The following is an 18,378-nucleotide window of genomic DNA, read 5'->3' as shown; positions in this document are numbered from 1 at the left end:
TGTTTATTGTTTTGGTGTAGATGAATTGTCAAGGGAGGGTTTTCAGCAAAATTTTAGACAATGAGCACAGGGGAACTTCTAAAAGGATTTTAAGTTCTGACAGACAATAAGTGCTAAATGCCAATTTTATCTCACAAAAACAAAATGTTATCAATTTATACTTTCTGATAGCCTTTTAAGAATTCTTTTTTGAATTCTCACCTAGATTAAAGTTTTGATGCATCATGTTTTTACTTTTTTATTTACAATTTCTATCCTTCCTTTAAATGTACAAAAGTTTTTAGAAAAACAAAAGCAAAAAAGAAGCCTTGAACTTTACATTTCATTTCAATAACAAACTGTTGTCTTAGAGCCAGCTATTAGAAACTTCTATTTATCAAATGAGAAAATATTTAAAGTGAAGGAAAAAAAGTTATAGAAAATAAAAATTTATCATCTATTAAAATTTCAGGAAGTTCTACATTATCTAAAGCAATTCTATAATTTTATTCATATATTTTGTGTAGTTCACATATCTTTTTCTTACAGCAAACATAACACTGTAGGCCACAAGGAGCTGCAGTACTATTGTTTAATTAGCAGCAAGTTAATATTTTATATCTGAATAACTGGACAATAAATAGCCTGCTTCTTTGGATGTGGATGTTTAAAATGTAGTATTACTGCAGCTTCATAATGTGACTGCTATTTTACAGAGCTTATACACACGCAAAAAATACGATCTTTGTCTATATTTTATACAAATACAACAGTAGTTTGTGAATACATTTTAAGTACATGATATACATGATAAGCCACTTGATTTCCCAATATCACAGAATAGCCATTTTAAATGCAATAAAAATATACAAAATTCAGCCTGGAATGCAGATTTTTTTTCTTTTCTATTTTGACTCAAAACTTTATCATTAGAACATTTAAAAATATTAGTTCAAACACTTTTTCATCAGCTAAAAATACAATTTCAGCAGTCCAGCTTACGTTCAGGCACGATGCAATTCATTTCCTAATGGATTCCCAGTTTTTGTTAAATTCAAAGGGCCATTAGTAACACATAGCTTGTTCTTCACTCTATACCATATTATAAAGCCCACTTTTCTTTATGAGTTACAGTCATCTTGTGGACAAAAGCTGGGTTTGTTCTGGTAACATTTGCATGTCCAAGATTTCCTTTTGCAAGTGCACATGAATACATTGTGGTGTGTGGTGTAAAAGTTTGTTAATGACAAATTAAGTCACAGTATAAAAATATATTGTACACCTTTACACCTAATGAAGTCCTTTTTTCCTATGGATAAAAAAAAAATACGACTGAATGAGACAGAGACGTTTGTAGCACCATGGAGAGTTGTATCCCAAGTTACATTAGCAGCATGATCCAACATAATTGAAGGAGTGTTTCTGAGAAGATAAACATTCATTCTGGTTCATCTGTACCACTGAAGCTTATATAATGAAGTATGTTATACATTAGCAATAGTTCTGTTATTTCTACAGCTAGGTAACTTATCAAAAGACACTGCCTTCCATCCTCAGAGGGTTGATAATGTTGTAGGAGGGCATATGGGTGATCTTTGAGTGCCTTTTTGTTGATAGTATTGAGTTGCTTTATATGATCAGAAAGTAGCTCTTATGGGTTTTTAGCACAAAACTACACAAGACAACTTATGTAATCTATGTAATCATAACAAACAACCTGTGTTGTCGACATGACTACCGACACAGTGAGAAAAATAAGACAAAGTCAACTTAGCCACTCATTTGTCAGAGATAACAGTCTGCCATTACTAATGAAGAATACTCAACATTTAAATGATCTCCTCCAATGTCACATGGATCTCAGTAGGCTAGAAGCAACTTGGGTGAACTGGTATTTTTACATTTACATACTGGGAAGACAGTGTGTTTTGAGACACGTAAACCTTGTAAAAAAATAAACCATTGTAAAACCTTATGAAAAGACACACACTGATTCTGTGCAATATAGCAAATTGATAAGAAAACACTGTAAAAATGTACCTGTTTAAAATATCGTCTACCATTTTTGAACACAAAGCATTATATATCAAAGATCTACATATATATCATCTAATGGCACTTGAAACAAATCATAATAAGTCTTAAAATAAAAGGCATAACCTATAAGAAAGTTTCTGTAAAGGTTTAGATTGTTTGAAAGTGCTATATCTTGTAATGTGTGTAGTATAGAGGTTGACCAAGCTCTATTTTTATTAAAAAAAAATATATTGGCCTATATATGTGTATTGCTCACTAGATGAATGATCCTGAAAATATGTACTCTTTAACATTCATTATTAGCTTAGAAAAGCAATCAGCTCTGGCTCATGTTTCAGTCAGTATATGGTTTTTAAAAACCGCTACTGTCCAAATTAACACAAATGACTAAGAATAATAAAGCACAAGCAACAAATAGGCAAAAATACGTAGTTTGGAAGAAATACTAAATGAAATTAAAAAGCTGCACAAAGAGTGGTGCGTGATCAGCCAGGACAACTCAAGTTTTGAAAAACTGAATTTGGTGATAGGATTTAAAAATGCAAATTTTAACAGTGACCAATAAGTATAAAGATGAAATTTGCATATATCAATGGATAGTAATTGCTTACTGTGCCATGATCCTTCCACAGTCATGCTTCCATGTCTGGTGATCTAATTTTCACACACACACGTGGAAGTTCGAACTGAATGAGGTTCAATATCTTGTCTGAGGTCCACATTCTAAACTGAAACATTTTTACTTAATGATAATCTTTATTATTATTTTTTTTTATTTTTAACCAAGCAAAGGCACTACTAGAAATTTCAAGGATGATGATTCTGGCCACTGGAGAATAAAAACAGCATTGGCAATAATTATTTTTAATTATATCCAGTTGACATAAAAACAGATGTCAACTTTTTTTTCTAGGAAAGAAAGAGAGCCAATTCTGTGTTGCATACTTAGACCATTGTGCAATGAAAATAAATGAGTCTGCCTCATCTTTAATAGAAATTCTCTCCAAAATGGTTTAGTGACCACTACAGTCAATTAAAAACAACAACAACAAATTAAGCTGAATTCCCTCTTACTTGGAAGTGCTATTTTAAGTCTGTGGGGCAGCAACAGGCAAAGAGGTGTATGTATGAAAATTAAGACTCTATACTTTTAATACTGGTGCCCTGAAAGATGTGCCTCCATGTATTTAAAATCCATACAGGGCGAGAATTAGGCTAAAAAAAATATACATATATGGCGCCATTCCCATTTCTAAAATGCTTTATTTAATAAATCCTGGTACTCCCTTTTTAAAATTTTTTATTAGCAGTGAAATACAGCCTACTAAGGCCAATGTCTCAGTTCATCAATTTGATTTCCTCTTTAACAAATTTTAGATAAAGTAGTGTTTCCACACTTGTATTTGTGATTTCTATTTAAAAATAGGTTTTCTATTTATTTGTGCTCTGTCACCAATTTTTTTTTCCATTTTTAAAAATGGTCATTAAAGCAATATTGAACACTAATCATTCAACTAATGATTTCGGTAAGCAATCTGTTTCATAGAAACTAAAGGAAGCAGTAATAAAGCAGAGCTAAAAGCCTACTTTCAGAGCAAATATTCTCCTAATCAAAAGCTTAGGAGCAGTTTGAAAAAACTTTTAAATGTATTTCCTTATTAACATATATAATCTTAATGCCTTTGGAACACTTTTATAAAATGTAATTTTTAATAATAAAATTTAAATACATAAGTATAAAACTACAGCTCCTAGGACTAAAAAAATAGGAGCATGATAAAATATCAGGAGCCAAAGTTCCTTAAGAGAGCAACTTTGATTCTATGAAGTGCGATAAATGTGTGTGTGTGTGTGTGTGTGTGTATGTATAGATATAATATATATAGTGAAACCCCCATTTACATTATTACAATTTACATTCCTCCACAAATTATACTACTCCCAAATATTTTAAATAATGCATTATATTCAGTAATCTGCACTCATTTTTAGAAATTCTTGGTAAACATTGCAATCTGCAGTGATAATTGGCCCTATAAATAGAAAAAGAAGCTTCCATATAGGGCTGAGTGCTCAAAAATTTTTTTCTTTTTCTTTTTTAGAGAGATATATACTCTTCTATAACCTCCCATCCCTCCCCCACCCCCCCACCTGCCCCAACGGACAGGCTCCCAAATAAGGTGTTAACAAGTGCTTAATAGATATGTTTTTAAAAGTTGATGTTCCTACTGACAATTAGAAAAATATAATAATTTGACCTTTCAGAAGATTATGGTCGTTGTCTAACATGAGGAAAGCCCATAACGATTTTATTCAGTGAACAGAATATTTTTGATTATTTTCACATTAACTAAGATAGTGCTTGTTTTACTTTACTTTTTCTCCCTCTAAAAATTCAACTTATTTACAACATTCTCCGCATTTCCCAGAGATGTGTAAAAGTGGGTTTTACTGTATATATTTTTAGTTGCTTAAAACTTTGTGATCATTCTTCAAATAGTTTTCTAATGCATTTCACTTTAAATTCTCCATCTGAAAATAGCAAGGAAAGATGAATTAACACTGAATAAGAAAGATACCCTAGTGCAAAACTGTTGTTTTTGCTTTTGGCTCTTAAGGGAAAGAAAATGTAATCAAATTTAGCTATAAGTGATATAAGCAATAGGCTTTTACTTTACTCCTAAACAGTCTAGTTTCCAACTCTGGCAACAGGGGCATGACCCCTAGACAAGTTCCCAAGTTGAACTGTATACTTCGCATCTATCTTCCCGCTTAGGATGTTTTTCACACCATCTAACCTGGGACAGTCCACTCTGGGGTAAATACACCTAATACCTGTGTTCCACAATGGTTCTAGGTTCTGGACTAACAATGAAAATAAAATTGCTGGCTGCACTTGACCCACCCTTTGGCCTTGAAAGGTGGAAAATATCAAAGAGAGCTGTCTATATACTGACTTTGAAGACTCCGATGCCATATACGTTAGTATTAAATGGAAAGAGAGCAAGTTAAGCAGTTTAAAACGTGGCAAAATATCCTGTGTACTAATTTAAGGCCAACTATTAAGTAACATGGAGTGCGGTATCACCTTAATAGGAATCTCTTTTTGCTATAAATACTGGTGCTTTGTGTTTGGGTTTTGTTTTCTTTATATGTGAACAATAAAGACAGCAAATATTTGAGCCAGACAATAGCAAGTCTTCAAAATATACTGACCTGAAATTATTGTATATCTAAGAAATACTAGTTATCTCCCCAAACTGGATTCTTAATTCATTTGAAACATTTGATTTATGAATCCATTTAGAAGCTAGTAAAGATTTAAAAAAACTCTTGGGTTATTCATATACATTTTAGAAAATTTACATTCTCTTGCAAAATTTTTTAATGAGCCAAATGTCAAAAGGCAGAGCCATTAGTAATGGAACAAAAATTCTAAGATGAAAAAGTAATTTGAATGTGGGATTTGTAAGACTTTACTACTAATAATGGCTTTCCTATATGAAAAATAACCTTAAAATATGACAATTGGCAGTGAATTAGGATGAAATACCCAGGTAAACATAACTGGACACCAATGGTTCCAAAGCTAGTTTCTATTTTATACTGGCTTAATAAAAATTGGTACTATACAAAAGCAGAAACTTTTATACTGTCTAAAAGTAGGCACTAAAATAAAAAGAGTCATCTAAGGCAGGGCTACACATACGTTTCTGTAATAAACCCACGTCCTGGCGTCCTACTGAAAAGCCTGATGGAAACGCGGTAGGGTGGTGCTTGTGCTTAAACTACTGGTGAAAGCTGCTGACAGAGAGTGCAGAGAGCCAAGACCTATAGTGTTTGCAGGATCCTGAAGATCCTGTGTCTGTGAGGGGAGCTGAGCCATAGAAGAATGTGCTTCTTCTTGGGAATAGCTCATCCCAAGGCTCCCCACTGATATCGGATTATAGGGAGGGCCATTTAATGGTATGAAATTAAACAACTGAGAAAAATCCAATGCTGGTGTGTTTAGGGGGTCACTGATGGAAATAGAGCTTTTTGACAGGGAGAGGTCCCCTGCACCATCATCAAGGGACCCAATCTGAGAATCTAACCCTAGTTTAGATGACGATGCTTGAGAATCCTGGGATGAAGAGGGCACGCCACCTTGTAGCTCCATCAGATAACTCTCAATTTCCCCCTTTAATGGCTGTTCTTTTTCAGGAATAGAAATTGCGTATGAGGTAGAACTGAATGGGTATTTGAAGGAAAGGTGGTGAGAAGGATGAACAGCATCCATATCTATTGGGCATGTCATTCCCAAAGGTAAAGTTGTGATCATTTGGTGGGCAGATCCCGAGCTCTGCATGGACTGAAATGGAGTGTTATAGAGGTTTAACTGCAAAGTGTTTGTGAATGGCTTTGATAACAGTTCACTGGAAGGTAAGGACATCACCGGAAGGAGCTCATCTTTTATAGGCACAGAAACATTACAGGTAAATGGATCCAGAAAGTCCACTGGTTCTGTTTTGACCTTCAGAAGTTCTTGATTGTGACTCTTCTTCATATGTCGAGTCAGGTGATCCTTTCGGCCAAATCTCTGTGCACAATACTGACAGAGGAAGTCCTTTCTTCCAGTGTGCACCACCATATGTCTCCGGACATCTTTCCGGGTGTAGAATCGGCGGTCACAATGCTCGCACTGGTGCTTTTTTTCTTTAATCCCGCCAGATGACTTGCCTGCATGAGATTTAAGGTGCTCCAGCAGCACTCCTGTGCTTTCAAAAGTCTGCAAACAAACCTTGCAAGTGAGGTCACCACTTGTTGCAGCATGCAAGGCCAAGTGACGTTTGAATCCAAGCTTGGTGTTGTAGTTCTTCCCACATTCTTCACACTTAAATGTCTCTTTGTTAGGGTCATGTGTATGTAGGTGATTCTTCAGGTGATCTTTGCGGTGAAACATTTTCTCACAATAATTACACTTGTGGGTTTTCTCAGGAGAATGAGTAGCCATGTGCCTTTAAATACAGACATATTCTGTAAGTATCATGACAAAAATGGTACGTATTCACTTTTCAAATGGAAGCTAAACTGCTATGCTAAAACAGAATTTCTCTAATAATGGACACTTTTAAATTTAGTATGTACTACAAGGGTAGTTAATATACCTAAATATTGCAAAACTTGAGTCATTTAAGTTGCCACTTTAGTTTTCACTGGCTGGTTTTTAGCTATTATTACAAAAGCAAATGAATAAGACTGAATATACTCACGTAAACGTCCAGACCTTTTCTTGTAATTTCTTTGTACAAATGGAAATTCTATTCTCATTAAGCATTTCACTTTTAAAAAATCCAAAGACACTAACACATAAAAATATGTGATTTAGAATACTAAAACTAGCCAACGTCTAATCTACTTAACATTTCCTCTCTGCAAATCAGCTAAAAAATGTATATACAAATATATACGTTTACACTGGCTTCACATGGCCAACATCATAGCAAATATAATCTGAAAGACAAATAGAGTTTAATACCTTTGTAATTTGTACTTAGAAACAAAGGCCTTGGTGCAGTCTTGTTGTATGCACTTGTAGGGCCTCTCTCCTGTGTGAGAGTACGAGTGAACCTTTAATTTCTCAACACTGTTAAAGGCCTTGTCACACAGTTGGCAAGGAAAGTTTTTTCTTGGTTTGGTTTCACCACGCTTACGTTTCCCTGAAGGGACTTTCTGGGTATCTCTTACTTCTGACAAATCACCAGGAATGACAGTGGCCATCGCAGCCTAAACCAGGCCTTCTTGTTGGACACTTGGGAACTGCCCAACTCCACTAAATGATTTAGCTTTAGGTGGCTTCTCAAGTTTCATGTGGTCGTAAAAGAAAGCAAAAAGGGACTGGAAAAAAAAATAAGAAACAACTAGTTTGTAACTAAATTTAATTAAAAATTTTTTATTTGCTATGTGATGCTTTTGAATTAAAAAAGAAACCATAAAATGGATTCAGCTGGTCTAATGTAATATCTGTGGGTTTCTTTATATTTGTCAAAATACATATTAATGCATTGCTCAGAATGAACAGTTCACACATCTCTTGAAATTCCACCTGATAAACGTTGTACTTAGGGAAAGCAGTCGCGATTTCAGAAGCTCTGAGGAAGCATCAAAACATGACACTAATCTACAAGGCACTTCAGTCTCTTCCCAATGATATCCCTCCATTGGTGGTGTTTATAGCTTTCCTTGTTTTTAGTGTCTTGTTTGTGACTTTTATGCCATCACAGAATAAACAGAACTGTGAATTATGAAAAAACAACAAAAAAACATGACACTAAAAGTGGCTTTATTAAGCTTCAAATTTTACAAGGTACTAGAGAACATAAATCTGACTGAGAACATAAAAATGTTTCCACAAATATTTTAATGTCAAAATTATTTTAATTTTTACAAGTTGGCTCTAGTCACATTCTTTATTACAGGAAAATAAAATATAAATAAGCAACTGAAAACTCTTTTAGGCACCTTGTGAAACATTTAGTCCATGAAAGATGTACTTAATGCACAGACACCAGAGGCCTGAAAGAGTTGAACGCATCACCCAAAGTGAAAATTTACTCTTTATACCAGTGTCATCACACGCAGAGGAATTTCTGAGTCAAGAGTAGAAATGACTTATCTTCATAACAAATGTGCATTCTTGACATGGAAAAGCCTTTTTTTTTTTTTTTTGCATTTAACTGGTGTCTGTGTCCATTGGTTAGGCTTATATGCATGCATACAAGTCCTTTGGTTGATCTCTCCCCTTTACCCCCACCCTCCCCAAGGAAAAGTCTTTTGATGTTATATTAGGTGAGGACCATGGCTCCTTGTCATTTGGAGGGAAGAAGGATTCGGTTGAAGTGATTTTCCTCACCGTTTTTTTGTTTTTCACATCATAGAAAATGATTCTATTCATTGGGCAGGCTGAACTAGAGTCATCAGGCTTCCCTAAGAGCGGAGGGGTCAGTCTTTGACACACCTGTAACCTGTGTGCAGCACACCAGTGGGACTTTTGGCTTAGAGCATAATACCTGTGCAAGGATACATCATTATGAAGGTGTTTCAGGTTGTAAAAACATGTGTCAGAGTTCCAATTCATTATCGGTGCTTTGAGAAAGAATGAAATGAACATATTTTATGACAAAGAATATGTCTACTTAAGCAAAAATTTTAAAAACTGACTGAAACCTTTGAAAATTTATGGACAAGAGAGAGTTAATAATTTCAACTGTATTTCTCAGAGTAAGAAAACAACCCCCAAAGATTCAATTGGCATAAAAGAATTCAATGATTCCTCAAAGTTCATGAATGCTAGTTTAGCAATATACTTTTAAGAGACACAGAAATGATAGTGAGGTAAAGACTGGGGGTAGGGGGTGAGGGGAAGTGGGAATGGGGTGGAGAGGGGTTAATGGGGGGGGGGAAAGAGGACATCTGAAATATTTTCGATAATAAAAATAAATTTTAAAAAAGGGAGACACAGAAATAATAACTATAACCTCTTTAAAAAGGATCTGATTTTTTTTTTTTTTTTTTTTTTTAAGGATCTGATTTTTAAACTAAAAACTGAATGTGGCCAAATGACTGCTGTCAACTACTAATCGAATTTTTTTATCCTATTACATATTCAGAAAAAAAAAAGAAAATCAGTTTCTTCACATCACGTGTCTTTGGCATGAGACTGACACTTGTCTTCACAAGCTAGCGGTATGACACTGACCTTCACAGATTACAGTAATATATTTGCAGGGGCTCTAAATTTAACCTGCATTTCTGTAAAATTAAGTGTATATTACAATAGACCCTATTGTATTTTAATGTAGAGGTGTCACTAAACCAGTGGTCGGCAAACTGTCCCCTTGAGTGTGGCTCTTCCACAAAATACCACGTGCGGGTCGCACGTACAGTGCGATTGAAACTTCGCGGCCCATGCTACGGGGCCAAAGAGCCGCATGTGGCTCGCGAGCCGCGGTTTGCCGACCACTGCACTAAACAGGCAAAATAGAGTAATTACTTGGTGATTAAAATGTAAAGCGTGTGGGTAAGTTTATCAGTATTTGGTTCATGCATCCTTTCTTCCTCAGTAGGTAGACACAGGCAAGGCCTTTCTTTATGCTGTTCAGGCTGGCTAAGTCTCCACTGCAGTTTAAAAGTGACATGAACACAATAATACAACTGATGTTACTAATGCTAATGCAGTATGTGCCCTCTGATTTAAGATCGGGTTTGGAATCTCAAGGACTTGTTCTTTTTCTATATATTCTTATTCAGGAGACACCTTCTCTGCCTCACTCAGAAATATTTAGAGTTATTCTTCTGTAACCAGTAATGACACTGTAAATTGGTATAAAGCACTCTCCCAGGCAGGAAAAAAGAGCAATTTTGACTATCTGATTTCCTATCATGATGCTTTTATGCCCTTATTTAGAACATAGTAGGAAACAAGCTAATACATTTTTCAACTGTAAAATCAACACAGAATGCAAAGAATCTAAATCCCTGTTATATAACTAATATCTGAAAATATTTCAAAGACTGGTCATATCTGTCAGTGTGTTATAAGATCCAAACATAATGGGCAGAGAATTCCAGTTGAGAAAAATGATAACTTCTAAGTTACTGAAAAAATTATACAAAGTACACCATTAAACAATATACAAAAGCATCTGATTATATTAAAATTGGCGATACTCAACATGGAGTAACAAATGAATTGTTATCTTTGGATGTACATACTGAGCAATGAAGAACTGCAGATTTCAAATATTACACTTTTCTAAGACCAGCTGAAATTTTTTCATGGCTAATAATATCTTTTTATCTCAATATATTACAAAACTCAAATAAGTTATTGATGCATTTAAAACTTCAGAATAAATACAAGGCTGTGAACTTAACATCAAATAAAAGTATACATTCCTAATATGCATATCAATCAATTACTCTAAAGGTACATGCACAGAACTATAGGGATTTTTGTTCAATGCATACCTGATGACAGATGGAAAAAAGCCTCAGACCTTGATCTTAGCCAGTCCCACTGACTCTTCGTGGAAGAGAGCGGAATCCAGTCCTTCCCATTTTGGCCAATCTATGAAACAAAAAATAAGAATGGACTACACTCTAAGTGGAACCAGCATATAAATGATGGAAAATAAAGAATAGAAGAATTGCAATTTCATGGCACATGCTTACATTCCATACTCTGCTGACAAGTCATGCATTAATTTTTACCAGTTGCAAATTTATTAGTTCTAAGCACATTTACAGAATGCAGAAACAAAAAATAAAATAGTATTACCTATATCAGTGGCATTTTGTGATGCTGAATGACTCCCCATTTCTTTCCCAAATTTAACTTTTAAAATCTAACTTGCCTACTGAGAGAAATGGATATTAGAGCTACTATTTGTAATCAAAATTTCATTAAGCTTAATATTATGGAAGAGACAAACTCAGTTCTCTCTTGGAGAGAGTGCATGTGGAACATCATCAAAGAACAGCAGTCTCCTGATGGGAGCACCTCACATGCCCACACTGCACACGCTTGTGCAATTGGGCTTGTTACCTGCAATACCTGACAATTTATCTCTCCTAATGCTGCAAAGATTGCTGAAATGTAGCAATAACTCTGTGCTCTTCAGATTTCAAAAGCATGCAAGGGAAGTTAAATATAGGTTTGCTGTAGGAGAAGGGAATGCCAGGAAGAAAGCATCATTTGGTTTGAAGAGTACATTGTTAAACATCTTGAAATATCTTTAAAATGCCTATTAGTAGCATGATCTTCAGGAGACTAAGACCATGTATAGAAAAAAACCTGTTAAGTGATTTTTTTATTGTACAAGTAAGTGTGAAAAGAATAATGGTCAAAGGCAGAAAAAACTACAATTATTATAGAGAGTACAGGGCCCAGAGAGCTAAAGTAAGTTGGGTATCTTAGAGATGAACGTTCAGAATCATGAGTACAAGAACTTTAGAGGGATAATATAAATCAAATAGTTAGATACAATAAGAAAAGAATCCACCAAATGACAGAATAAATGAAAATAATTTTACTTAGTGTTCTAAACACAAATCTAACTAATTTCCCCTGACATCAAAATTTTCATGTATTTTAAGAATTTGATGATGTGTAAATAAAATATTTAACAGAGGACATTCAAGCATCATTATAAAAATTCTAAGGGTATATTTGAAAGCAGCATTATTCTCATGGTTTAACAGTCAAGAAAAATAAAAATTTAGACTAATAAAAGATATTTAAAAAGTTAAAGCAAAAGCTCCATTCTTTTGTAAAGCACAGGACATGCATAAATGGAAGAGCTGAATTCTGCACATCAAAACTGCAAATTAATAAAATTAACTTTGTAAATACTTACTTGCCCAGGGCACATACTGAGTTTTTGGCAGGGTAATTAAGAATATGAGTCTGTTTTATGTATTATGATATTTTAACAATATAAATACCTTACAAGTGTACAGCGTTTCCATCTCTATTACCGCCCTGGAATTCAATGGATCTGAGAGGCGGACACATTTATCATCACTGCCATTTTAAGGTGAGAGGCCCAGAGAAGCTGAACGTCTTGACAGCGTATATGTGGTTAAGCATTTGTGGTCAAGGAGGGGCTTATGCACTAAAACTCCTATTTCACTCTTATTCTACTGCATTCTAAAAGAGCAGGTTGGCAAACCAATATGAAAGTAGATAAATCCTGTTATTACACTTAAAAAAACAAGAATGGGGGGTAGTGCCTATTTTCTCTATCAGAGCTGCCAATATGATCCCCGCAGAGAAATAAATTTAAGATTTAAAAGGCTCCTTTTAGTAAAGACAGTTTGCAAAGTAAAATTTAAATAATTTAAGTATCAGTTAAAATAATAACTAGTATAATTGTTTAATGGGTAGGAAAAGATCTAAAACCAAAGATGACTAGTAAACAACAAATTATATATTCTTTTTTCCCAAACAATATAAATTTTACTGCTATCTCAAATACATTCATAAAAATTTTATTTATGCTTATTATTCATTGGCATTTATAAAAGTCCTTTTGAGTTGAAGTATTTCAATACAGTTTAAAATTATGCATCTTGATTTGAAATATTACATGTCTAAATTACCCCCACTACATATTTTACAGTCTGAAGTGAAATAATTTATTTTATCATAAAACATAATTCCAATATCACAGTGATTTCTCTAAATTCAACCTAACCATTTTGAGTTCTTATGAGTGGCCAAATAATTTCAAAGGACTGCTAATTATTTCCCCAAACAAAAGAAACCAGGAGCTGGTTAGGGTTCATTTTTACTTGGCCTGGTATAATAAACATAAAAAAATACAATTTGCATTAATGCAATACTACAACTAAAATGTCAACTAAAATTATTTGTGTATTCATTCTCGTGTATAGGATTAAAAAATATTTAAAAAGGCAAATAGTGACTAATATTCTAAAGAATGTGCAACAAAATTCGTACTTCTACTTTGTCTTTTTTACACATCAAGCATTGGTTACTATGCTTCTCAAATTATTAAAGTTCATTTTAGCCTTGATCTGAAGAATTGTGAAAGAAAGGTAGAATCTGTACATATAACCATTTCAAATTGCCCTAAGATGAAATAGCACTTCAGAAAATCCTTTTAAGCTTTTGCTGACATTTTTTCTTAGGGCAACTTCCTATACATAACAATAATAATTAAAGGGGATATTGTGTGCATACAAGTTTATCTCCCATGTTTTACATTTTAAAATAGTGACTCACAGAAAAAGAACAAGCAACATGAATCATACATCAAGGGTCTACTAAAATGAATTCCTATTAGGATGCTGGCAAAGGAAGAGACCTGTATTGAAACTGTTTCTATATTTAAAATGTCACAGTTCTGCTGTGATTTTTTTTTATACTTACCTGCATCAATAATTCTTTCATATTTAAGTTAAAAGGCAAAATATACTTTGCTAATTAAGGGCAAATATCATCCATAAGCAAAGCTTTATTCTCCTTTATGCTAATCATAAGACACTATTAGTAAACAATTCAGAAAATATCAACATTTGCTTGAAACATGTTTTTCTTATAAATAGGTAGGTAGCAAAAAAAACTTACCAGTAGTTAATACTTTAATTTACATATATAAGACACAATAGAGCTTTGAATAATGTGAAATAATTATTAACAAGATAAAATAATTGAAGATAGTCAATTTTTGAAGTAAAGGCAACAGCATACATAAAAATAACAGAATATTCTTTTTGAACCTGTATAATAATGTTAAAAATTTTTTACAGCATTCAATTTTTTGTAGGACTGTAAAATCACTTATTAAAGAATAAATGGAAAAAAGATATCTTGCAACTATAAGACATCTTAGATCAATTTAAAAACAGACTGTAGGTAGCATTGGGGCAGGAGCTGAGTCAGTTTTATTCACTGCTATTTCTCATAAAAGTAAAATTTCTGGTGAATTAATGCAAATAATTAAAGGAGGGCAAGTGCTTACCAGCAACAAAATGAAATATAGCCTTGCTCAGGCACTATAGTAGACATAGGACAGAAGATACACATCTATGTTCAAGTGAAAAAAAAACCCCAAACAGCATAAATGCAATTTGGTTCCACATGCTAAATGCCTTAGCTTTGTAATGTCTTAGATGAAAACAATAGCAATTCTAATAAGAGTTGTCTAAAATACTTTTGTTTCAGAAAACAAGCCTTTTCTGATTGATCTTATTGTTAAGGAATCAATTGGTTAAAGTAGATAATATCAATTCAGTTCCCATTCCTAATAAAAATTTCTAAAGTGAAAACATGCCTAGTGGCTGTATCCGTGCCTGCTATGGAGATGAAGGATGGCTGGATGGTTAGATGGTTAGATGGGGCTGCTGATGTCTCAAGAGGAGAAGAGAAAGGAGGAGTGCCCACTGCAAAGCAGGAGACATAGCAGAGAGCTGGGTCTGGCAACTGACCCGCCAAAGTTGGAAGTAGGTACCCAAATACCTGGAATATTGAAAATTCAGCACTTAGTTTCCTATAGTAGATGTCATAGTTAACTAAATTAATTAAAAACAAAATGTTTTCTTTGAATTGCTGTATTTGATGTTTTCAACTTTTGAGGAATTCATGAAAATGCAGTTCTAGGACAACCCTTTAGAAATTTACCATTAAAATTTAGCCTTAACACGTTAAGCGCCCAGCCTGTTTTGTCTTCCGGACAGAAAGTACAGTGTCAGTCACCGGTGACTGGGCGCTTAACGTGTTAACTGACTCTCTCTCTCTCTCTCTCTACATATATCTATCTATCTATCTATCTATCTATCTATCTATCTATCTATCTATCTATCTATATTTTAATTAATTTATTTATATTTATATTTTAATCCTCACCTGAGGATATTTTTTTCATTGCTTTTTAGAGAGAGTGGAAGAGAGGGAGGGAGGGGGTGAGAGAAGGAGAAAGAAAGATCAATGTGATAGAAACACATCAATTGGCTGCCTCCTGCACTACCCCGACCGGGTTGAACCTGAAACCCAGGTACCTGCCCTTGACCAAGAATCAAACCCAATACCCTTCCATGCGAGGGCCTACACTCTAACTACTGGGCCATACCAGTCAGGGCACCTTAATGGATATTTAGAGAGCCTTATATCTAAATATAAGTACAAAGCAAGTAGAGAAGTGAAGGAAAATAGCATTAGTATTTGATTTTAAGAACCAATAGAAAAAAGTCAATGAATTCCAAAGCAGAACCAACAAAATCCAACGTCAGTTCTCTTCTCTGTAAATTAGGATGCTCCTTTTTGGGTCACCTTAAACCTAAGTATGGCTGTTGATTTTGTTTTCGGTTTCCTTAAACCAGCGGTCACCAACCTTTTGGACCTCGTGGACCACCAGTGGTCCGCGGACCACTGGTTGGTGACCGCTGTTCTAGAATACCCAAAGAGAATGACTAGACACTCTGATGATGAAGATCAAATAAATTTTATCTTCCAATTCAGAAATATTTTCCTTGGTTAATTATTTTATGGAGCAAAAATGTTTAGGTTAAAAAGTTTCCTTCTCTTTTAAAAACGCTCTTTTAATGATCCATAACTTAGAAGTTAGCATTTCATTTTAACTACTATGTGGGGGAATTTTGTCCCCTTTGGTTGTGTATTTTTATCAAAATAAAAAACTAAAAAATACAGACGGGTGGTATACCAGGGGTGTTTTCATTTACTTCAAATAGGGCAATTAGTATTTGCAAACAGGAAATGAAAGAGGAATAGTGCAAAAGGACAGCAATGATGTCTGAGAGAGCAATAAATCACAATTACATCTTTATACAAAGTAAGATTGCTTAATGAAAACTTACAGCATTTTTTTAGAGGTTTTCCCTGTTTGTTTGTTGTGTTTTTTTCCCCTTTTTCTGGTATAAAGCATTTTCAAAATATTAGTGCTCTGGTTAGGATTATAAAGTAAGTAGCTCTCACAAGTCAGCTCAATCTGAAAATTTCATAGTTTCCAAGTTGCAAAGAGTTGTTTTTATTTTTGTACCACTGACTCCTTAAATTCCTGGGGCTACCATAAAAATGCTTAGCACCAAGTATAATAATGTTCACACTGAAGGACCCTAAACACTTGGAGGACATGCCTCCATTCATTTTGGTTAACTGTCTAATGCTATTAAAATTACAAATACAGTATAATCCAGGCTTCATGTTTGAACTCCCCAAGCACTCATACTGAATCTGTCTATAAATTCAAATGAAAAGGCAGAAATTATACACATTAAGACAAAGTGATGAGGAAAGAAGGTTTTCCTTAATAATAAAAGCTCATGCAGAGAATTAGTTTTAAGCCATCCCAAAGTAAAGTGCACTTTAAATAGAGGTTTGTGGCATGGTACACAACAAGGTACGAATGTTGTTAAGTGTGCAACATCTTGAGCAGCACTAATCAATCTAATAAAAGCAGAACCCACATCCAGGAAGGCTCCATACATGCCGTGACTCTGAGTTATGCCCATGTGGCTGTCCAGGACAAAACCACTGTGGAAACAACCACTTCTCTTTATTTCCACATAACTGAAGGTAAATAGATCAGATCTAGGCAAAACTGTCAAGTCAGGAGTGGCTACTCCCAGCTCCACCTACAGAGGAACCATGCACTCCTCCAGCTGTCACAATTAGAAGAGAATTGATACTTATGCTTCTTCACCAATTTTACTTGAGCAAGAATGAACTTTAGAACTTTATCTCTCTGAGCCTTTTACCCCCTAAAATATGGACTATAAAGCTCTTCTTGAAATTCCTTGTCTCTCCTGCAGGACCATAAATTCACAGAGAGACTATTTATTCATCCTTACATCCCTAGCACCTGGTCAGGGCCCTGGCATGCAGTAGACATTTGATAAATATCTGTTGAACATAACTATAGTCTCTTAAAAGAATTTCAGGAATCAAAACAAGCAGGTAAACGTGCTTTGGGGTTCCTGGAATCCCAAATTGGTTTAATGCAAGTCAGAAGACAACCCCCACAGAATGAAACTGTTTTGACAGAGGGGTGGAAGCTCAGGGGAGCATCAGAACCACCAGGGAGTCTGTCCTGTTTCTGTCAGTAGGTGTGGAAAACTAGGGAGACGAGCATGTGCTTCTCAGAGGCCTCAGCTGGCCGGCATTTTTTGGAACATCTGTGTTTTCATATTGTTCCTTAAGCAATAATAATAATAATTTACCACTTGGAAATAGCCAATGAAGTTTTATGGGAAGGAAATAGGAGCAAAGTAAAATTAAAAAAATCTTTATAGAGGATGTTCTTCATGTGAAATTAAAATGTGATGAGGATGTCGAAAATATCAGAGAAAATCTTTGACTACAGAGACGAGAGTGACCAAAAGAGAAAATCTATGTAAATGTAGTTGACTAAGTAAAAGTAATGAATTATTTTTCTTTTCCTAGCTTCCAAAAAAACAGCTTTGTTAAAAACAAGTTTAAAAACTACAATGAAGTAGAAAAAAAATCTGTAACTTGAAACACTAAAAAAACCATTAACATATTTTCATATATTTAAAACGTATTTATAAGATACAAATGACCAAAAAAGTTACGCTAACTTGATTTTAACACTTAATCTCCATAGAATGCTGTAATTAGAGAGTTTTGGCCAGATTAATTAATGCACTTTTTATTGATTATAAAGCTCTGTTCATGTAGACTGTGAGGCCGTGCCTGGCTCTCAGCCTATGGTCTCTTTTCCCAGGGCTAAGTCCTGCCTGTGGTTGGTAGAGTTTGGGCCCATCCTCTGGCACTTGGCAAGCCGTCTTTGTTTTTAATCAGTCTTCCCATCCTAGGGCTGA

General features: G+C 34.5%; 1 protein-coding gene across 5 annotated transcripts in view; it reads right to left on the bottom strand.

Annotated features, from left to right (window-relative positions):
- Nucleotides 1–557: 557 nt before the first annotated feature.
- PLAG1 (PLAG1 zinc finger) overlaps nt 558–18,378 on the bottom strand; it is a 49,819-nt gene continuing 31,998 nt past the window's right edge. For 2 of the 5 annotated variants that reach the window (XM_059673153.1, XM_059673154.1), the window contains 3 exons: nt 11,026–11,125; nt 7,535–7,893; nt 558–7,013 (listed from right to left, as the gene is read on the bottom strand). In XM_059673153.1, the coding sequence (XP_059529136.1) occupies nt 5,756–7,013; nt 7,535–7,776 (1,500 nt within the window). In that variant the 5' untranslated portion in view covers nt 7,777–7,893; nt 11,026–11,125 and the 3' untranslated portion in view covers nt 558–5,755. The other 3 variants (XM_059673155.1, XM_059673156.1, XR_009449705.1) reach the window with 2 other exon arrangements.

This window comes from Myotis daubentonii, chromosome 17 (assembly GCF_963259705.1).
Source record: "Myotis daubentonii chromosome 17, mMyoDau2.1, whole genome shotgun sequence".
NCBI lineage: Eukaryota > Metazoa > Chordata > Mammalia > Chiroptera > Vespertilionidae > Myotis > Myotis daubentonii.
This window is presented reverse-complemented; position numbering and strand designations above follow the sequence as displayed.